Below are 23350 nucleotides of genomic sequence, written 5' to 3' on the forward strand. Positions count from 1 at the left end.
CTGAACTTTTCCTACTGAGCCTTCAGATTCTAGCTTAAAAGACTCACCAGGCTCGAAGAATCTGGCATTTCAGTTGCATTTCTTGAACAAACAAAAAAAATGGATTCCAGGCTCCACTCTACTGACCCATCAACAGGAGCCGTCCTGTTAAGGTGTCCAATGGACCATAGCCCCCACCCCTCACTTTTGACTGTGTGGGAAGGTCAGCGGTAATCATAGCGCCACCCTGGGGTGGTGAGATGGCAGGGGAACCGGGCAGCGGACTCAGATGCCAGTCCCCAGTGACCGTCTCTTGACCTTTGAGTATGCCCCACTGATTACCCAGGCAGCCAGACATTCATAAAGGCACTGCCAAGCGAAGCAGTTGAGCTCCAGAGAGACCCATTGCACTCAGCATGGTGCTGTTTTTTTCCACGGAGTCACGGAGAGGGATGAGCGACAACACATTTGTATTCTACGTAGTGCTCTGGGCTTTGGTCTCTATGCTCCTCTTAAGTAGCCAGTGGGCCCGGAACTGATCTGCCCCAAAAAGCAAGGACTGGGACTGGGGGTGGGGAGGGGAAGCAGACAGAGGGGTATCAAACAAGGTCAGTTGTCCCGGGCCCAGGGAGAGAGGGGCCCAGAGTTGGGTCCTCATTACATTGTATGTATTGTGTGGGGGGGCCCTTTCAAATGACGTTGTCCTGGGCCCAGCCAAATCTGTCAGCGGCCCTGCTGGGGGAGGTTGTGACCCAAGCTGTAACAGATGCTACGACAAGATTAGCACCAGCTCCAGAGGCTTCCTACAGTACGTGAGTGGGAATGGAAATTATGCAAACGTTCTGGTGACGTGCTAGCAGCTGCAGACAAACAAACTACGTACATACTGATATCTAGGTGTGTGATCATCACAGGGGGAAAAGAAAACGAATGGCATCACTTCCTTTGGTTTTGGAATACAGGAAAATGATGAGAATAGTGGTGGTAAACATCCCAAGAAGTACTTCAAAAGAATACAATGGCACAGGAAACATCAGTCAGTTTTCCACAAAGCATTTTACGTGTCACGAGAAGGCAGCACAGTAAAGGCTTTTCTGGCTCTCAGTGTTTTAAAAAAAATCACAAAGACAAGTATCAAAGCTGTAAACATCATTCAGTGCAATAAAGAACAATGTGACCCAAATATCCTTTTAACCATTGCTTTGAGCAGAGAGTATTAAATGATTTAACAGGAGCAGTAGCACTGGTGGAATGCCCCGAGGGATTTCAAAAACATTACCAATCATCGATAACACACATCAGTACCCCATTTTTTGCTCCAGATTTGGCTCACCCGCTTTTTGTCTGCTTCCAATCATGAAGTCATGAAGGCACATGAAAACTTCTCAGTTGTTTTCAGAATCTTAACATTCTGCCTCTCTGTTGGGTCATATGACCCATATCCCAATACGACCCCAAATCTCTCCCCCTCATTTCCTGTCCAACTCTTTTAACGGCCCAAAAATTTACTTTTCTACATTGTGTGCACTGTGTGTGCACTGCTGTGCCTTTTCATAACACTCACAATCTATAGACCTGTAGACAAGAGAATACAGACTCTCCGCCACTATGACAGGTGTTGGTTGGATCAGACACTTTTTGTAATCGTCAATGTCCTCATTTTTGATCCTGTAGTACCTTCAATGATATGGTAGGTCCATTGTGGCAAAAATGTGGATTCAGGTAGCCTTGCTGCTACTCCTGTGCCTTGCACAACATGAGCCACAAAGCTTCCGGTAAACAAGCTGTGACAGCGCATCCATAACGAAATTGTTTCAGATAAGAGACTAATGTAAACAACAGGGCCTCAGTCTCAAGCCCAGGCACACTTTGTATGCTGTGCGAGCCATTGTCTATCAGCTCCTTCATAGGGTGGAAAGACCAGCACATGACGTCCTCTCCATGAGACATTTTCCATGCGTCGGGAGGACGGCACCGTCTCTGCAACATCAACCATGAGACATCTCCAACTGGCATCAGGACCCACGAGAAGCTGTGCCATTGGATTGGTTCTGCACAGGCAACTCAGGTTCCCAGTCTGGTTGGTGGAAGTGGATGTCAAAGGTCTGTGCCCATTTGGCGTACACTCTTTTCTCTGTGATGAAGCGATGGTGGCCTCCGTGCTTGCCTCGTTCATGGGACAGGTACATGGCACACTCAGGGATCCGCTTTGAAGCCCCGTAATAGTGGTAGGGCACAGCTGGGGTGGTTGCGGGCTGCCTATGTGGGAGAAAAAACATAACAGAAGACGTTATAACCAAACGTCCTTGATGCCATTTATTCCTGACATCTGTGCACTTCTGTCTGTGCAATGAGGTTTTATTAGACTTTACTAAACCTTATTCAGGTTAAGACTGACTGAAGAAGATTTTCTGATGGAAAGCTGGTGTAGTTCTAGTAAAGATAAAAAATCTTTCCACAAAGGTGAAAAGAAAAAAGGACAAAGGTGTGCAAATTGCTTTTATCTGTTAAAATCAGCTGACATTTTTACACAAATTTGTAGAGATGACCCAAGGCTCAAAAAATTATGATTTGAAATGACTGCTAATAGCCGTCAATGGCAGTGAATAAGTTTGCATAAGGATAGGAATTTGATTTCTTACAGTAGCTAAATTCCCAATGTACAATCTTACTCAAGGAACTATGTACCTTGGGTTTGATTGCTAGATATATGCACTAAAAACAAATTTGTTAGGTTTGTTAATAACTGTCAAAACATTAACTACTGTACTTTAAGGCAAATTAGACGTAAAAGGTAACTTACTGGCAGAAATCAGGTGACACCATGCCATAAACTTCGATCGTATCACAAAGCTCAATGGTAAGAATCATTGTGAACCATCCGGTGCTCAGCCAAGATTGAGACATTTTTCTGCAGAGTGGAATAGGACAAAATGAATGCCTAAAAAACGTTGAAGGGACACAACTGACCAAGCACAAGACACATTCTTCTGAAAGCCCCCCGCTTCCCCAATACATACAATGTAGGAACCGATTTCTGGGCCCTAACCTCCCCCTAGGCCTGGGACAACAGACTCATCGATGAACCTGATTTAGGCAAACACTCAATGATTTAGGCAAACACACAATGTTTGCAAATCCTATTTCTATTTAACTTCAGTGAACATTTATAAACATAGGAAACAGTCCAATAAGGTCAATCTTGGGCATATGGGTGATGGTGAAAGTCAAGGTGTTTGCTGTAGTTAACTGTACGGTAAATGTTAAGTCAAGACACATACACCTTATTTGACTGCATCTCTATTGTACTCTGAGTGTGCAGCGTTGGGTTACACTGACAGGTGTTGCATATGTCTCCTACACTGGATAGTGTGTGAGAACTGGGTGAGTGCATAGGGAGAGCAGGCCTACCACAACAAGACAAGCAAACTAGGCAATTACCTAGGGCCCCCTGCTGAAAGGGCCCCCTTGAGAATGGCAGGTTATGTACTGGTATGACAGGGATGAGTGAGTGTTCATGAGTGTGGCACCACCTCCCTAAATTCCATGACTGAAAAGGGCAATGATGACCCTACTCTCTAAATGTCTCTTAAAGGGGCCCCTACATAATAGTTTGACTAGAAGAGGGCCCCAAGTCCCTCTTTTGCCTCGGCCCCCAAATACCTTGACACGGCCCTGAGGGAGAGATCATCTGCAGATCTGCTCAGTAGAGCATGGTAGTGGTCGGATGACCTTTGGACATTCCAGCTTGCATATGAGCCTCCACATTGACACAGCTCTTAAAATACACTCTGCAACCCTGTCGGAGGAACCACTATACAGCCCTGGTATAGACCAGCCAAGCTGAAACAGGAGAATTTCCAGTTACATGTCTTAATATATGTTGTTTATTTGTTTTCTTCATTTTCGCCATTTTCATTTTGTAGAAATATGACTACTTCCAAATTGTGTGATCTGAGGATTTTCAGCTAACTGAGGGGAATGTGCGGGGAAGGGAGGAGTTGTTGCTATGTTGTGTTTCTTGTTGATGCACACTATTTCCAATATTCAAAAATAAAACAAGTTACAAAAACCACAACGGAAACACGGATTTTCCTTCCTCCTTTTGCGGTGGCTACATGAAATAATCTGTACTGCAATCTGACTTTGTGCAACCAAGTATTCGGTGTGTGTATGAGTGAGAGTTTCACCATCACCAAACAGTGCAGTTGGTGGAGATTAAATATTTATTGGCATTTGAGAACCACGCAGCTAATGGCCTCTCTGGGGATTGTGTAGTCCACTTTTGGGATCTTAAAGTTTCATAAATAGCACAGGAACCAGCAGGCCTATGACTTGCATAGGCATACACTGACTGAGGCACCATGTGCAAGGTAGGTATCTTCTGTAATACTGTAATCTCCCACAATGTACTACTAAAGTACAGTTGCACATCCTTCCTCACATGTCACAAAAGTATGAACTGTAAACATTTATTGCCTCCATTTTTATTGCTTATCCAGCTGCAAACGTGTATTGTCCCCGTGTGAATCCCCCATCTTTACAAACAACCTCAACACCTAGAAACAACAGGATGGTAGGTCTACCATCTGAAACATTGCACTGTATTGTAAACACAAATGGAATCTATTGGAAATATCATCATCCGGAAAGGTCACAAATGCATAATAAGCTCTAGAAACCAAAACGTTGTGTGAGGAATTTAATATTTAATAAGCGGTCAGCTTGAATTGATTGGGGCTGTAGTTATCAGCTATGCACACTGTCAGTTTGACAGCTCACTGATTCTTGAGAAAGTGGCTAAAACAGGTTGTAATGTTGACAGAAAAAAACAAAGTGAATTACAAAATTATATGGTATATCCTCGTAGACTAAGGTCTTGGCTTTTCAGAAATGCACAAGGCCAATCTCCCCATTATGTATTTTTTTCAGAAATCAGGCTTTTCTCCGATCATACCTTGTTTTTTGTCAACACCGTCAGACACAATTAAAAGTTATTAAAATTGTATTGATTTGGTTGCATATGTATCTGGAGTTTTTAAGTGATTATGTGTATTTTTTGGTTCACACATATGCCTTTAAATGTTGAAAATTCACTTTTGTTCTATTTTAATACTGTTTCATGTGTTCTAATTTTAAAATATGTACCGTCATACGATGCTTACTTAACGCCTAAATACAACAAACATTTTTTTGTAATTTCACAAATATTCGAGTAGGCTTAAATTGGCTATTACTTTGATATTTCAACAACTCCTAAGGAAAATGTTGTAAGCACATTCCTTTAAAATGTCCAAAACTCCTTCTTACGGTGGTGACTTAAGAACTGACAGTGGTGACAGTAATCTGAGAGTGGTGAAAGTGGTCTAATTAGTACCTGCATTTAGCAAAATAAATAGCCCTCTCAAGTCAATGGCATCTTGCATAAACACTTTATTTTTGTGTGTGCACAGTATGAGCATGTGTTTTTACTTCATTAGTTAGATTATCTAGGAAGTAAGCCACTGGTTGTTGAAAATGTGGTAAAAACAGCTTTTAAGTTGTTCAAATCCAAAATATAGAGGTGTATTATCATAGATGTAGGTCTTGGCTGTGCAGTGAATGCATTGGCCAAGCTCCCCATGTTTAACATTTTTCATAAAATGGGCTCTTTCTTGTTTTGTCAACAGCGGCAGACAGAATTAGAAGTAAAAACACATGTTTACTGTATTAAAGTGAATTACTTTAACAATTCAACATAACTGTAGATACTTATTGTATGCATATTCTTAAAACATGTCAAAAACACGTAAAACATGTGTTTTTTGGTGAACTCCATCAGATGTCACCACCGTCAGGTTTTCTGACAAAAAAACCTCCAAATGCACCTCAGTGGTGGCTAGAGTATCATTTTGGATCACAATTATTACTAACATGCCTAGTAATGTTTCATTAACCAGCACAATTTAGTAAAATATGGAACAACATGATGAGCAGAACAAAATCTGATGGTGGTGACATCTGACGGTGTGAGACAAAAAAGCACTCTTTTAAATATTATGCATTGTTTGTTCACATTAGCCATTTCATTTTCGCTCTGTTTCTTGGGTGCTTCATACCTTTTCTGAAAAAAATTATATTTATTAACATTAATGTAATACAATACTATTAAAACCCCCGACGGTGTTGACAGTTTATGGTTGGGACAGTACCAGTGTCCAAACAAATTAACAAATTGAGGACAAAATAATAAACTTACAGGAGCTTCAGTGATGGTGAAGTAGGCAGTAGAGCTAAAGGTTTGAAAAGGGGTCCTCAGTAATGAAAATTACCTTGTGCATACCTGATTTTATTGTCTTTTAGAAAAAATCTGACGGTGGTGACCAATATGCTGGACACATTTTGAGCAATCAGTAAATAATAGTAAATATTGTTTTACATCCACTATGTGCACATCTGTAGAACCACTTTAATATGGTCTTCCACATCATGGTGATATTGTTCAATTCTGTTAGTGATTTTTGTATTTTAAGTCAATTGAAATGATGATGCCAGTCCTTGGGACAGGCGTTTTTACAGGGTGTGGACAGGTTTATAGCCATGAAAAGTAATAAAATTACACTTAAATATTTCAAACAACTGTGTATTTGTGTGACAGACCCCTTGGCCATTACCTGGGTTCATTTTGTTTGTGAAAATTAAGTTGATTTTCAACAGAATTAATATTTTACTGCAGGGACATGTTTTTGCCAAACTTTCAAGAATCAGTGAGCTGATAGACGGTCAGCATAACTAACAAGGTGTTAGACTAGTCTAACACCTTGTTATGCTGACCATACAATATTAACCTTGCAAAGGCGAGCCACATGCTGCTTGAGAGCTGCGCAATGAGGGCTGTACCGAAAATGTGCAATCAGAAGTTGACGTCCTTCTGTAGGCTATGCCTATTTGGTTTTGCCAACTTTTCTAGACCCTGTACTTTTTTCTGTCAGCAGTCACTGGAACCAGCAACAGTCACGAACGACGGTCATAAAAGGCTAAAAAAAAACACCACACAAAAAAACCCCTGCTGCGTTACAAAATTGTCGGGCGATTCTGACCTCAATAGTTAACGCATCGTTAACACGTTAACGTTGCCCAGCCCTAATAATAACTAAGAGAAATTGAAGCTTTTGATAATGAAGTACTGAAAGACATAGAGACGTAACACACATGTGACTCACCTGTCCATGCCAGTCTCTTCCTTAAAGATGGTGTCCAGCTCCGCCATTTTCGCCTGTGATATGGTGTAGACCTTCAGCTTAGGGATGGCCCTCTTGATGCCCACAAGCTTCTTATACACCCCACCTTTGGGGCTCATGAGGATGCTGGGTCCCCAGAAAACGAAGACCGTATCTGGGCTGGCCTGGAGCAGCGGCTGGCGGTTGCGCAGGACGTGGTCCAGGCTGGAGTGGGCGATCACCCTCAGGGTGGTGCGCTGTCCCACGTCGCGCTCATGGCCCTGGGAGGGGGCGTCGTTCATGCGGATCACGCAATCCGACTGGTCAATCTGCCCCCCCCGCTCCCCGCCCATCAGATGGCCCGAGCTGGTGACCAGGGAACAGGAGTTGCAGTGCATCCTCAGAGGCTGGATGGAGAGAGGAGGGAGAAAATGTTCACGTTTAAGTGTGAACAGCCACATGAAGAGGCAAACACATAGAAACGTACTTTCAACACACACACTCTCTCTCTCTCTCTCTCTCTCTCTCTCTCACTAACACACACACACACACACACACACACACACACACACACACACACACACACACACACACACACACACACACACACACACACACACACACACACACACACACACACACACACAAGTTTGTGCAATTTAAAATGTGTCCGAAAGTGATCAGACACTAATCAGACTTTTTTATACTAAGCAGCAACTTTCTTATTTATCCATTCATGCTCAGCTATGAGGAGAACATGTATTGAATTGATCATTGCTACTTGGAGGAAAAGCCACAGAACTCTACAGGCAAAAAAAAAAATCAAACCGGAAACCTTTTAACAGTTCTAAACGTGTTATCTGCTTAAATGAACAGCTGGGTCTTGGCATGAAATGGTGAAAATGTCACTCACAAGATGGTGAATTGCCACTTGCTGCGCTCCATTAGTATCGGATCTTACGTCATTCAAAAAGGGCCCTATTATCCTTTATTAAAGTTATTATCTTCAAGACCTGCAGACCTTTGCAGTAAGACAGTGCGGAAGCTCATGGATGAGTCAGCGCAGGAAATGAAATATTAAGTTAAGACTTCCTTGCTCGTATAATTGCTCTGTTATAGTTGAATGAATTCAGTTACTCTGAAAATTAAAGGCTCACTCCTGCCAATTTCAATATGCTGTTGCATTGCTCACGCTACCCTTGACTTGTCAGTACCTGGTGATGCTGCATTTTTTTGCTCATCCCTTTCCGAGATATGAGCTATTCTAATGGGGGCAGCTTTTGTTTACATTTAAAATAGCCTAATCTTAACATAGGCCTACTCCAAATATTTTCCCAAAAGGTATCGCTGTTTGCTAGTTTGTTTCGCGTGTATGAAAGCACTTTTAAGTGCTGTCTATCATCAATTCGTGGAGAAGTTTGATTAATTTCACCGGTGTCTAGTTCAGTTGATAGCGGTACTGGAATTACTATGGAGACGAAATGCGCATTCCGGAGGGGACTCGTTGGAGCAAGAAATGGATCCGACAGCACTTCTTTCCCATGTCAGCGGATATCATTTGCGGGACTTTGTACATCTTGGTGAACAGCAAGTGCGAGGATGCCGTTTTTGTGACCCTGCGAGCGAGTGCAACTCATCCAACCCGAGCGCTTCCCCCCTCCAGGCTGTCTGCGGTCGTTAGCTGTCTGCGTTGACGCCTCCATCTACTGTCACTGACGCCTCCACACAGGATTCCACCTTCTCAGCAATGGCCCTTCTCTATTTGTTTGTTTGTTAGTCTTTCTGCACTATGGAGTATGTGACAAATAATTTACTCTTACTCTTACTCTTACTCTTACTTAGTTGTCTGCTGATGTTGCATAACCTTTTGGATGTTTTTGGGGAATAAATACAACTTTTTTTGAAATGTAAACACACACCTGCCCCCATTACAATGACCAGGATCTCGTAAAAGGCTGAAGAAGAAAAAAACTCAGGTAGGCTACTGACAAGCACAGGGAAGTGTGAGCATTACAACTAGGCCTAGGCCTACAAGTTGAAATTGGCTGGAGTTATCCTTTAAGAGAATAGGAGTGAAGGGACTAATAACTTCACACATCATGCTGCCAATTGCATTGAGAGAGAAAAAAAATAATTGTTCTAATATTAATCATCATCATGTATATATGTTTTGTATAGCACTTTGCTTGATACTTGAAGATGCTTCATAACGAACAACTCTTGAAAAAAAAACCTAAAATCAGCTCAAGAGACAAGGAGAAACTTTTCTAAGTGATAGGCTTCAGACTTACAATCCACTGTTCCAAAAACACCTCCATCATACATACAGGAAAAGTGACAACAATAACACAGAGCATTTTTCACCTGTGACAGCTTAATAGACCCATCCAGAATGTTCTCCTTGAGTGGTAGAAAAAAAGAATGGCTTATCAAAATGTCATATTTTGTTGATGGGCTTGAGATGTAACATTCTTGGACAATACAGGAAGGTTTTGTAAGAAACAATAAAAACCCACTACCACTGAAGAACCCCTTTCACATACACCAAAAGCCAAATCTCACCTTGAAATTCAGGATAAATACATTTAAATCCCTTTGCGAGCCAATGTTATAACCTTATTGTCCTCAAAATTGTAATGACCAAGTATTAATCTGTTAATCTGACTCTTAATGTCATAGCAATGTTGTTATGATAATAGATAAGTCTTTCCCAGTGTGAATGGGCCTGCGGGCCATCTGCACAAAGAGGCTACGTTATGGACTTCTTTTAAGTATTCTTAGATGTGTAACAAGTGGAAATCACAAGAACAGAGTAGTCTCTGCTCTGACTTGCCATACCAATAAACCTTGCAATACCAGGTTCTTTGGAGCTGGATATTACGTTGAAAAAAAAATACACACATATTCTCCATAGGACTGAGGTTTTGATTCTGTGTGGGCCACTCTTGGATCATGGTTTTAGTATCCTTCGGGATCTTTTGGACTTATTTGGATGCATGCTTTGAGTTACCTTGTTGGAACATTCAGCGATGATCTCAGGTTAAACTTATTGTGCAATGTCCCCAAAGGGTAGCCTATTTCTTTCCAGAATAACAACAACACTGTTGTTAATAACACCTTTCAGGAGAAACCAAGAATTACAGTGCCATCAGAAAGTTTGGGCACCCTTTTGGAAAATCATTACATCGGTTTATTTCTCGTTGAGCTTTTAAAGTAGCAACTACCTTTTAACATATGTTAAACTGTAGGGAAAGAGAAACATTTTAGCAGTGGAAGAATGTTCATAGGTGTTATAGAAAGATTTTTATGTGGATTTAAACAAAAATATGTGTGTGCATAAATATGGGCACCCCAAAAAAAGGTATACCATTAATATGAAGTGGAGCTCACCTTTGCTGATCTAATGGCCTTTGGATACTTGCTATACAAGAAGACAAGTTCCAACTGCCTGGTGCTACTGAATAGTTGCCAATTATTCTATCCAGAACCCCTCTAATTCAGTCAGGTTACTCATATGTCCTTTAGACATCCTTGTTCAAATAAATTCATTCTTTTTCAATGATGGTGATATCTCAAGATTGGTATGCCCATTTCAAGACATTGTACTTGTTGTTTTGAATTAAGTCATTGTTGAATTCTTATCAGTGCAGTGCAAACACTGTCCTGCTGGAAAGTCCAAACTCTGCTCAGCTCTAATGTTGTGACTGACACTTGAACATTCTTTTGAAAAATGTGCTATTTGAAAAGAATTAGTGAGGCCCTTAACTGTAATAAGTTTTACAGTGTGTATACTATCCTATCCACGCAGGCCTATATTAGGGTGTGTTTTAGACCAGAGGTCATATAATTTATGGGTGCATTTTTTGCCATGTCCACCTACCATGGTTAAGGTCAAATAACTCTAATAACAGTCTCATCTGACCACACTATGATTTCCCAAATACTTTTAGATTGTCCAGATAAGCTTTCTGCATAAGTTTAACAACTTATTTCTGATGGATACACAGTCATGGGTGAGAGGTTAGGGCGTCAGACTTGCATCCCAGAGGTTGCCGGTTCGACTCCCGACCCGCCAGGTTGGTGGAAGGAGTAATCAACCAGTGTTCTGTCCCATCCTCCTCCATGACTGAGGTACCCTGAGCATGGTACCGTCCCACTGCACTGCTCCCCATGGGGCGCCACTGAGGGCTGCCCCCTTGCACGGGTGAGGCATAAATGCAATTTCGTTGTGTGCAGTGTGCAGTGTTCACTTGTGTGCTGTGGAGTGCTGTGTCACAATGACAATGGGAGTTGGAGTTTCCCAATGGGCTCTCACTTTTAATAATAATAAGGAAAGCCTTTTTATTCGTCACACATCCAATCAGCTTTTGCCTTGTGAAAAGTATATGTGGAAAGACCCATGTCTAAGTCTGCACTATCTGCAGCTATGGTCTTGTAATTAAATGGAGGTGTTCTGTAGTGTGCCTGGTACAATTCATACCATCATTTAGCCATGCCTATTACTATTTTTCAACAAACTACAGTTTGTTCAGAGCCCACCATATTCCACTCTCCAAGACAGAACTTAGGACAAGCCTCGTCTGTTATTTTGTATGATAAATAACATTTTAATTCAATCATGTCTGTCTTGATGACTGAAGGGATTCCAAAGTCATTAAAACCAGTTTGTGCGGCAAAGGTGAGCTCTACTTCATATTAATGGTAGGCTATACCTTCTTTGGGGTGCCCATATTTATGTGCACGCCTATTTTTGTTTAAATCCACATAGAATTCTTTCTATAACACCTATGAAAATTCTTCCACTGCTGAAATGTTTCTCTTTCCCTACAGTTCAACATATGCTAAAATGAAGTTGCTACTTTAAAAGTTCAACGAGAAATAAACTGATGTAATGATTTTCCAAAAGGATGCCCAAACTTTCTCATGGCACTGTATGTGTAATTTCATAAGCGAGGGGTAATTTCAGCCTCAACTGTATTCAGAACACCTAAGGCAGGTTATCACCACCACCGCCTTGTCAGTACAAACATGCTATAATTACAATCTTAAGAATTTACTAGAAAAGCAGAAATGTAATTGCCACTATACAGAATACATCTAACACGTCTTTTTAGAAGACACACACCCAGACAAGGATGCTATACAGTAGCTTTAAATACAGAAAGCATAATTACATTTGTTTTAATGTTTTCAGTTTTTTTCTGTGTATTGTCCTTTATAATATGATATGTGCTGCTACCTGGGCCAGGGTTCACTTGAAAAAGAGATATTTATCTTGATGTGATTTGTTTCCCTGGTTAAATAAAGGTAAAAAAATATATATAGTCAAGGCCCTTCACCTTGTCCAGCAAGAGAAAGCTATTCATTGTGATGTTGGAATTGGAGAGCCTAAGGAGCAGTACACTTGTTTTAATCTCTTTTTATTTAACAGTTTGCTGCTCTCTGGTTTAAACATAAATGAATGAGCTGCTTTGCCTCAGTGGAATCAATCACTTCTGAACTTTACCGAAGCTAAAAGTCAAACAAATCATTCTCTGTGTGACCTGCTCTTTCTGACTGGTTGTGATACACACGCCTACACCCACACCCACACACCCACACCCACACACCATTTTAATTAGTCTTTTAGTTGCGCTCACTCCATCAGTCTCGCAAGGTAACCAAACACTACATGTTTAATGTTGATTCATCACAAAAGCCGTTTTGAGCACAACTTTAAGGTAAAGCAACAGCTATTTCATTGTCATCCATGATGCATGTGTCCAACCAGCCACTGCCAGTACAGAGAGCTCCCTTCTGCAATCACTGGGCTAGAATACTGTATAAGCAGGACTTTAGCTTACTAACACCACAGACAGGTTTAGGCCACAATGATTTTAAATATGTATTTTATGGGGGATGCTGTGGCACAGTGCACTAAGACAATGTTTCAAGAAGGAGGCCGCACCTTACATAGTAGTGTTTTTTATTGCACAGACACGTTTCGGCATGTGCCTTCTTCAGTGTGCACACTGATGAAGGCACACGCCGAAACGCGTCTGTGCAATAAAAAACACTACTATGGAAGGTGCGGCCTCCTTCTTGAAACGTTGAATTTGAAATTTGGGCCAGCACCCTCAGAGATTTAAATAATTAAGAGTGACGCCTGCTCCAAGAAGAAAATTGACAGTGCACTAAGACACCATACCAGATGCGGGCAACCTCGGTTCAAGACTGGATCAGGTCATTTCCTGACCCTAACTCCATCTCTCTCCCCCACTCAATTCCTGTCATCTATATCCTATCTGCATTAAACCCCCAAAAAACATGTCCTTGATTACAGGAACAGACTTTGATTCTCACATATTTACAGTATTTCCCAGCATTATTCATGAATGTGCAGTTTTAAAAAACACAGGATGTGATGTTATTTTCCTTAAGTGCCTTGGGCTCTGCATGGCAGGGACGTCCTCCTCCCTGAGCCAGGCTTGTGCCTGACCGCATACCTGGGACTAGGTGTTACAGTCCTTGTTTACCTTAGAAAGGTGGGTGGGGCTGATAGTCATCACAGGGTGGGTAGGAGGGGGTAAGGGTGTCATTGGGGTCGTCAGGTAGGCATCCCCCCTCATCTATGGTGTTTCGTTGATGGGCCCACGGACACCTGAAGGGGGTTCAACAGCAACACCTGGCGTCCCAGGTGTGCTCCCCTCTACCATACCCCCTTCTAGACCGCACACCCCTTGCGTCATCTCATCTCGGAGCCCAGGTGTTGTCTCTCCTTCTTATCCAGAGCCACTGACTTGCTTTTTCAGCAGCCCTGGCCAGGGCTTTGATGGATTGCCGTTGGGCTTGGCCTCTGATCCCCATGTCCTTGAGGAGACTGGTCACAGATCTGCCCAAAAAACCTCTGCAGCCTACCTCTAGAGGAAGAACTATGGCCTTCCAGCCCTGTTGCTCAGCATCCGCTGCCAGTTCAGCATACCAAAGCTTCTTCCGCTCGAAGGCCTCACCAAGGTTGTCCTCCCAGGGCACTGTGAGCTCTACGATGTAGACTCTTCGAACTGACAGGAACCACAGCACAAGGTCTGGGCTGAGATTGGTCATGGCAATCTCCGCTGGGAAGCATAGCCTCTGCTCCAGGTCTACCAGGAGTCTCCAGTCTCGTGCTGCTGCCAGTTGTCCGGGCTCTGATTTTGGTGGGCGGATCTTTGGATGTTTCTCCCCTTCACAGACAAATTGCCCAGTAGGTGGAGGATGGGAGGAAGGTGGAGGCAGGGAATTGACAAACATTCGTCTACTCTCCAGGGAAGCTGCCAGGCACCTCAGTACCTGATTGTGCCGTCAGGTGTAACGACCCTGTGCCAGACTTGTTTTGCAGCCGACCATGATGTGCATATCATTTTCTTCTCAGTGTTTTCAGTACTTAGATTTATTGGATCAGAATTATTAGCATAGCTTAGCATAATCACTGGAAGTAAATGGTAACTTAACATTAGCATCAAGCCACAAGTGATCACTTGACGGAATTAAATTGCTGTTTTACACTCTAGTGAATTTTACATTCATTTTAAAGTGGTTAATAAGTACATTTGATGATGTTTTATTTTGTACCACAGACTTGCATTACTATTAGACGGGGAGGAAGGGTAGCCTACCATGCACCCCCCCACAACAAAACGCCACATGACTTTTGTAATCTTCAAGATGTCCTGAATAAGAATTCGAGTGGTAACAGTCATATAACTCACTCCCACTATGATTTTTATCATCATATTGTATATGACCCCATGCATTCTAGTCCTATGTAGTGGTACACTGCCAAGGCCTCTAGAGCCATGATGCAGTTGGTTATAATAGCTTATGATATACCATATGAAAGCTTGGAGTCTGTAGTATACATATAGTATACTGTATTTGGTGTACCTTTTACATAGCAACAGTTGCTAGGCAAAGCATCTTCCTCAGCAACCAGCATCAGTGATACGGTTCCTCTGCGATTACATTGTGTTGTGATGTCTGGATCTAGATGGCTTTTCCCAAGTGCCACATGACTGCTTTGAACCTCCAAGATGTCCCTAATAAGAATTTGAGTGGTAACAGTAATATAACTCATTCCTGCTGTACATCATATTGTACGTGACCCCAATATGCTCTAGGCTATACGTTTTAGTCCTATGTCGTTATAAACTGTCAAGGTCTTAACAGCCATTTTGCCGTTGGTTATCATAGCTTGCCATATACCATATGTAAGCTTGGAGTGTGTAGTTTATGAATATTATATCATATTTTTGGTGTACCTATGACATTTGGAAAAATATACTTGGCTCAGTTATATGTGTGAGAGCTGTGTTTTTTTTTCAATTCTTTAAATGAATTACATATACCGGTATATAAAGACCTTATAAGCACTCCATCACTCAACCAATTAACCAATCACCAACCACCACTCAATCAATCAACCAATCACCAGCCATGTTCTGGTGTTCCACTACCTGGTGAAAGATCAACCGAATTCTGCCATTCCTCCACCATCAGAGACCCTTACAGTATATGATGGAAATGCTTGCTTCTACAATATGATGGTAAATGGCCCTGGAAAATCAGAGTTATCAGCTAATACAGTAATACAGTAATGGAATGTGTATAATTGTGTGTAATGTATAATTTTATTGTGCTTCTTTTTTAATTTAGAACTTTCCAGACACATTTGCAGAGATCTCCCCATTGCTATTTGACAGCATAACTACGTCTAGATGTGGAGACATCATTTTCAGCACAGACCAATACAGACCCGAATCAATCAAGTCATTGGAAAGGAAACACTGTGGCTGTGGAGAGAAGTTAATTATAGGGGGTGGAGCAAGAAAACGTCCCACGGAGTGGAAACAGTTTATAACGAATGAGGAAAACAAGGTGCAGTTTATCAGGCTTCTATTAAAGCAATGGAGTGGTGATAAGTATGCTTCAAAACTGCAAGACCGCAAAGTCATTTTTATCTGTGAAGAATGTGCATACCTTCTTACATCAGGGGACGGTTTGACAACAAGAAAGACTGAAATTCCATTACTCAGGTCATCACAGGAAGAGACCAACACCAGGGTTGTCCTTGACAGCCAATATGCTGCAAATGAGCATTATACCAACGTACGGATCAAGAGTCCTGACTCTGACCTATTCTTCATTTTGCTGCACTTTGCTGGAACCATGGGCATCAACATCCTACTTGACACCAAGATACAGAGAAAGTCCAGACTGATCAATGGCACACAAACTGCAGCAGAACTTGGCCAAGAAAAGTGCACAGCTGTACTTGGTCTCCATGGCTTCACTGGGAATGATGCGACAAGTGCATTCCAGGGCAAAGGTAGACTTCTTCCTCTAACGAAGATGTTCAAAGCCCCCCAGTTTGTTACCAACCTTGCCAAACTTGGTGAAACCTGGACAGTGACAGAAGCCCTTATTGATGATTGTGAAAAATTCACATGGGCCTTGTATGGCGGAAAGAAAGCTGAAAAGGTTGATGACATGCGATTGAACATCATTAACAAACTTTGCACCAAACACGGAAAGTCTATTCCTGGAAATGTGGACATGGCTTTGCTACCACCATGCAGAAAAAAGCCTCACGCAGCATGTCCATAGGGTTCATTTTCAGGTTGCCCTGTGGGAAAAGAGCCAACATCAACAATCCTGTAATTCCTTCCGTGGGTCAAGGAAATTGGTGGTTAATGGCATAAAGTGGTCTACAGCCCCTGTGGTATGAAGGTGAGAGTCAGTCACAGAGGTTGGAGGACATCTGTGGTGAAGTCCACTGTGATGATAACAGTGAGAGTGAAGTTGAAAGTGATTGGTCAAGCACAGACAGTGGCAGCAGCAGTGAATGAACTGTCTGCCTTGGACTAAACCTTTCCCCAAATGTTCAATAAACTTTGTTTATGATTCAACTTGTTTCCTTCTGTTGTGGTGTTGTGCTCCAACTTGCACAGATGTGACAGTGACACATACAGTACTGCTCGCTATATTGTCAATATTTCCAGTAGTTAGCAATTAAACTATTATTATACTTTTACAAATTGTTAATGTATTTGCCTGTAAGGTCTTTATATATGTGTATGGTTGTATGGATGAGTCATTTAAAGGATCAGAAAAATGAAAAAAAAAAAACTCTCACACATCATATAACTGAACCAAGTATATTTTTCCAAATGGTACACCAAAAATATGATATAATATTCATAAACTACACACTTCAAGCTTACAGATATGGCAAGCTATGATAACCAACTGCAAAATGGCTGTTAAGGCCTTGACAGTTTACAACTACATATGACTAAAACGTATGGCCTAGAGCATACTGGGGTCATGTACAATATGATGTACAGTAGGAATGTATTACTGTTACCACTCCAATTCTTATTAGGGACATCTTGGAGGTTCAAATAAGTCTTGTGGCTCTTGGGAAAAGCCATCTAGATCCAGACATCACAACACAATGTAATCGCAGAGGAACCGTATCACTGATGCTGGTTGCTAAGGAAGATGCTTTGCCTAGCAACTGTTGCTATACAAAAGGTACATCAAATACAGTATAATATATGTATACTACAGACTCCAAGCTTTCATATGGTATATCATAAGCTATTATAACCAACTGCATCATGACTCTAGAGGCCTTGGCAGTGTACCACTACATAGGACTAGAATGCATGGGGTCATATAATATGATGTGAAAAATCATAGTGGGAGTGAGTTATATGACTGTTACCACTCGAATTCTTATTCAGGACATCTTGAAGATTAAAAAAAGTCATGTGGCGTTTTGTTGTGGGGGGGGGTGCATGGTAGGCTACCGTTCCTCCCCGTCTATATGCCTAATTTGGCTATAGGCCTCTGTTAAACGGGGCAATGCAAACACAGAGAAGAAAATTATATGCACATTCATGAATAATGCTTGGAAATAGGCCTACTGCAAATATGTGAAAATCAAAAAAGGGTAGTCTGTTCCTTTAACATTATCTAAGTTCTTCTCAATAAATGTTGTACAATGGCTTTGTTTGCACTTATGACGTTGCTCACAAGGTGTTTGTCCTAGTTATTGGAAACCTCAAACAACACCTAACATACCATTCCTAACTTATCCACATCTGAAAACATGCTGTTCCATATATTACTTGATTAAATGTCTATGTAGTGTGTCAATTCTGTTGTAGATGTTAGTTGGATGCACATTGTATGCATTGTAGTGTATGTTCCGGTGAGCCACTAGTATGCAGCTGTCCAATATCCTTCCTCACCTGTGCCACAGGTGGTTATGGGTGAGTGCATATGGAAGACTTGGAAGTTATACTAAAGATACTAAGAATGTAAAAAAAAAGAAGAGGCGCACACAAGGCTTTCAAGTTAGAAAGTATATTGTAGCCGAAAAGTAACAAAACAAAAAAGTAATTGAACAAAACTGGAGCTATAGACGTTTCGTACCTTTTCAAGTATCTTTTTTGACATTCTTAGTATCGCTATTTTTGGTGAGCAGTCACACCAAGCAACACATGGTTCTAAGTTAAAGCACAGACGCCAACCTTTTTGGTTATACAGTACTTAAGACACACACACACACACACACACACACACACACACACACACACACACACACACACACACACACACACACACACACACACACACACACACACATCACTGTCTATTCATGAACTACTGGACCGATTATCTAAAAGCTTTTATTAGCTTCTGGGGGGGAGGGAGAGAAACACCACACTTCCCTAATTCCCTACTGCTCTTGTACAGTTGTAGGCCAGCTGTACTGTCATAATCTGTAATGACTGAAAGAGAAAGTGTGTAAATTCAAATTCAAACTTAATGTTCCTTCTCTCTCTCTCAACGCACGCACATAGGCAGGCAGGCAGGCAGGCTGGCACGCACGCACGCACACAAACACACACGCACACAAACACACACACACACACACACACACAAGTGGGTCACCTCGCCGAAAAGTCCCCACAAAGAGGAAGAGCAAGAGAGCGAGAGACAAACTAGTTCTACACATGTCCCAACTTGTGTTAAATGCATACACATACCTAACTGATGAGGATTTCAATACTGAATCTAAGCACATAAAACTACCATGCCACTAATCTTGTACACGTACACATACACACTTAACTGGGTAACTGCCCCATTTTATCCTCATCTAACAATTTATGTAGCAGATTTGATTTCCACGACTGGGAAATGCATTGATTGTTTTCTTTTCTGTGCAAAAAGATCTTCTGAACTCATGATCTGTTATCATTCACTGAGAGGATCTTTTGCCGAGAATCCCATGGAGAAATTTGAGAGGGCTGAAAGTGACATCCAAATATGGCCCCAATACCTCATGCCAAGTCAAGCAAGTAGAATATTGTGAAACCAGATACTACGGGACATGGGAGGAGGGAGGAAGAGAGGACCAACGCACCTACAAAAAAACATGTCAAGGGACATCTCTCTTACAGTGTTTTCACACCTGGTCCCCTTCAGCCATTTAAGTGATCTCAGACCTGTGACTCAGCATTGTCTGTGCATATGTGAACGCAAGGTGTACCCATACCCCTTGGAAGTGAACCGTACTAAGACCTTCATTGACGTGGTCACAGTAACATAATGTTTAGAGTCCTTTGGCTGTCGGTTCACTTTTTGGTCCACTTTAAGAGGACTGAGTTCAGTTCACTTAAAGGGGACTAAGGTGAGAAAATGCCCTTAGGGACATCCCAGAAAGAAATATTTAGTCAGGGGCGTAACATCAAATTCTGAGCCCTATTAGACCCAGGTCCCATGGACCTCAACCCATACTCCTGTTCATATTCATTATATTCAATATGATATGAATATGAAAAAACTATATGACTCCCATTGTGGCCCCCAAATATGTGGGGCTCTGGTGACTCAGGCCCGCTTTACCCCGCCTGTTTTGATGCCACTGGCCTCCGTGCTTGGGGCAAAAGGACAAAATGTTTCCTTCATGGCATTGAAAGAGAGCGTTTCAAGACAGTAGACAACGTGGATAAGCTGTGCCACCAATATGACTCTGTAGTTAGGAAGAGGGTGGGTATAGTCTAGGAAGGATGGCGTGTTCAGCACAACAGTGGCACAGAGCCAAATGCTATTGACCCTGGTGATGACGCATCACAAATAGCTGTGACTGAGAAATTTGGCAGGCGTGCATAAGGACTCGCATTTGCATTTTTAACTTGCGGTCACCATGGAATACACCAAGATGACCATTTTGTCTGTTGCTCTTAGAAATAAAACAGTCAAAAGACAACTGTATAAATATACCTCATTAAAACACACAAATACACAATAAAACTGTGTCCTTACTTAAAGGGACACTGTGCAGGAAATGGTCAAAAAAGGTACTGCAACTATGCTGTTCATTCAAAATGGGCCGCCTATTGCCACATTTGATCTTTACATGACAGTTTACTAAGTAATAAACAAATATTTTCTAGTATGGTCCAAGTAGAGTCATTTTTGCAGCTAAAAATGGCTATTTTTGGAAATTCAAAATGGCGGACCATGGAGAAGATCCCCCTTTGCATGTATGAAAAGTGCAATTTTTCCAGTCATAATGAATACTTCGAATTTGATGGTGGTGTTAAGTATTCATGAAAAAGGTAACATTAGTGAATGGGCAGCATGAATTCTGGAAATAAACAACTAAAAATCTCACACAGTGTCCCTTTAAATACTTAAATACTTCAAATCCTTTCAAAGACAATATTTTTTTCCAGTCATCCCTGGCCTTGTCTTTCTGAAGTGGACCAGTTTGCTTCCCAAAGTTTTTCAAAATTGATAAATCTAATGAGGTTATTTCCATCTTCTGTACGTTACATACAGTACATCACATTAATATGGCATGGTAAATATCACAACAGACCATACCAGCATCTATATTATAATTGCATTTAGACCATGCAGGCTCTAAGAGCTTTTAAGTGGTCTTCAAATGGATTCTCAACCGTTGTATGATGCTGGATGCCTCCATGGAGTAGACTTAACAGCTCACTATCAGCTCACCAAGGAGAAGAAGAATCCCGTACGCACCCACACACACACACACCACTGGAACTTCCCATAGACCCACAGGAAGACATTATTTGACAGGGCTAGTCTTGAGACACACAGCTGCTTTCACCATCGCCTGGAGATTGATACTGTCCAAAAAAGGTCTCTCAGTCAACGTAGTGATTCTCCAGGCTATGGATGATGTTTGAGAAGTGATGGAAGTAACTGGCTGCACGTGTGGAGTCGAGAGCGGGGTGTGTGTGTGTGTGTGTGTGTGTGGGGGGGGGGGGTAGATGGAATGCCTGCGGTGAACTAGCATGACATAATAGCTTTGGCGTAGTAAAGGAGAGGAAAAGTGCCTTTTTTTAGAGCCAAAGAGCATCTATTATGGATAAAATGGACAAGGTTTGCAAGACGCATTGGACATCATTTAGGACTTCAATTTATGCTTTATTCATCCATGACTATAAAAGGTAAGGAGAATTCCATATCAGGTCAGATGCACATACACTTTTCACTTGGTACATGACGTGCTGCATACATGGAGGTCTAGGAGTTTTCTATGTGACTTTTGCAGCGACGCAAACAAAAGGGGCAAATGCCATCAGCATGAATTATTGATGTGTGTAATGGTGGAGATACACATTATCCTAATGCTGCTGCACTATCATGACTCAATTTGGAGACAGCATGAGTCCTTCACAATTACAAAAGACACCAAGCTCCACAGGGAAAGCAAGGACTATTTCAAGGGCTTCACAGTGACTTGCCTCGTTTTTTTTAAAGGCCCTCATTGGTATCAGAGAGGGTATATAGAATTATATTCAGTCATGGCCATTTGAGTATTCATCAAGCCCCATGTCACAACACAACCAAACGACCAATATTGATTATACACTTGACCTAGCATCCACTGGTCCCTCAGCTCACTGTACACTTAACTCTCCATCCATAAGTACACTGTACACTTCCTGGTGTGTGTGTGTGTGTGTGTGTGTGTGTGTGTGTGTGTGTGTGTGTGTGTGTGTGTGTGTGTGTGTGTGTGTGTGTGTGTGTGTGTGTGTGTGTGTGTGTGTGCGTAAGTGCGAGCGCGCGCTTGTTGGCAGACGCACACAATACAATGCCTTCTGAAACAGTTTCTCTCTGTACGACCCAAACATTAACAATATGTAAATAGTATTAATAAAGCACTTACCTGGTTGTCAATGATGCTATTATAACCGTGCAAGACTAACGGCGAAGATCTCAAAGATGAGCTGTGGACTTTGCTGAGTACCGTCCTCGCAGGTGCTCGCGTTTCAACCAAAGTGGTCTTGTATAGAAGCAATAAACATGTGCATGTCGTCACTATCAGCGCCAGGAGCAATCCCCGATACTGAAATGAAGCCAAACATACAAATTACAATTCTGGCATGCGTTGCGTAGCAGCGTTTTCTTTGGAAGTCTATTGCGTAATTACGCATGGTGCGGGATGCACTTTGGAATTGCTTAAGAGAAGGGTTACATTATCACTCAAGCTTTGGCGGTTTACTTCCAGGGTCTAAAACTGGGCGAGGGGGGGATCCTGGAACCTATCCCAGAATCGGACCCTGTTATCATAACAGACCGCCGTCTGGAAAACACTCAACGTTTAAGAAAAGATTGAGGATGACTTCTCAACGTGGTGAATCCACGTGCTTTATGCACTTCGCAAACAAAGAATTTGTTTTGATATACAAAACACAGCCTGATCAGCACATGAGGGCAAAACTGTATCCAAGTACAGTTGAGGCGAACCAACAGACATCTCGGTAGGCTATAATACGAGAACGAAGTTGATCAAACTCCAGACCGTCAAACTGCTTTGTCGTGTAGAACCACGTCTAATGTCTTTTTCCATGAGAAAAGATCTAAGCGCACTGCAACCAACCAGTGTTACAGGTTTAGAAGCTCTTTTAAACACAAAACAATGTATTTTCCAGTTGATCAACCGACATACCGCGTTCATTTTGATGGGATAAGCCGTCTTGTTTAACGCCCGATGCGCTCTGGCCCCATCATCTCGAATCTTCGAAGTAAATGTTTAAGTCTTCTTGTATGTCTAGCGAAACAAAAAATATGCCACATAAAATATTACTGTTGTGGGCGTG

General features: G+C 41.8%; 1 protein-coding gene across 4 annotated transcripts; it reads right to left on the reverse strand.

The window, feature by feature from the left end:
* Positions 1-419: 419 nt before the first annotated feature.
* st6galnac5b (ST6 (alpha-N-acetyl-neuraminyl-2,3-beta-galactosyl-1,3)-N-acetylgalactosaminide alpha-2,6-sialyltransferase 5b) lies at positions 420-23350 on the reverse strand. Of its 4 annotated transcripts, XM_063201446.1 has the most exons (5): positions 23200-23350; positions 22417-22596; positions 7182-7585; positions 2783-2890; positions 420-2238 (listed from the first exon to the last, which is right to left on the reverse strand). In XM_063201446.1, the coding sequence occupies exons 1-5, from the start codon at positions 23206-23208 to the stop codon at positions 1995-1997; spliced, it is 945 nt and encodes a 314-aa protein (XP_063057516.1). In that variant the 5' UTR covers positions 23209-23350; the 3' UTR covers positions 420-1994. The 4 variants fall into 4 exon arrangements, with proteins under 4 accessions (XP_063057516.1, XP_063057518.1, XP_063057519.1 ...); XM_063201448.1 differs by lacking the exons at positions 22417-22596; positions 23200-23350 and adding an exon at positions 8393-10269; XM_063201449.1 differs by lacking the exons at positions 22417-22596; positions 23200-23350 and adding an exon at positions 8092-8383.

Source organism: Engraulis encrasicolus, chromosome 6 (assembly GCF_034702125.1).
Source record: "Engraulis encrasicolus isolate BLACKSEA-1 chromosome 6, IST_EnEncr_1.0, whole genome shotgun sequence".
NCBI lineage: Eukaryota > Metazoa > Chordata > Actinopteri > Clupeiformes > Engraulidae > Engraulis > Engraulis encrasicolus.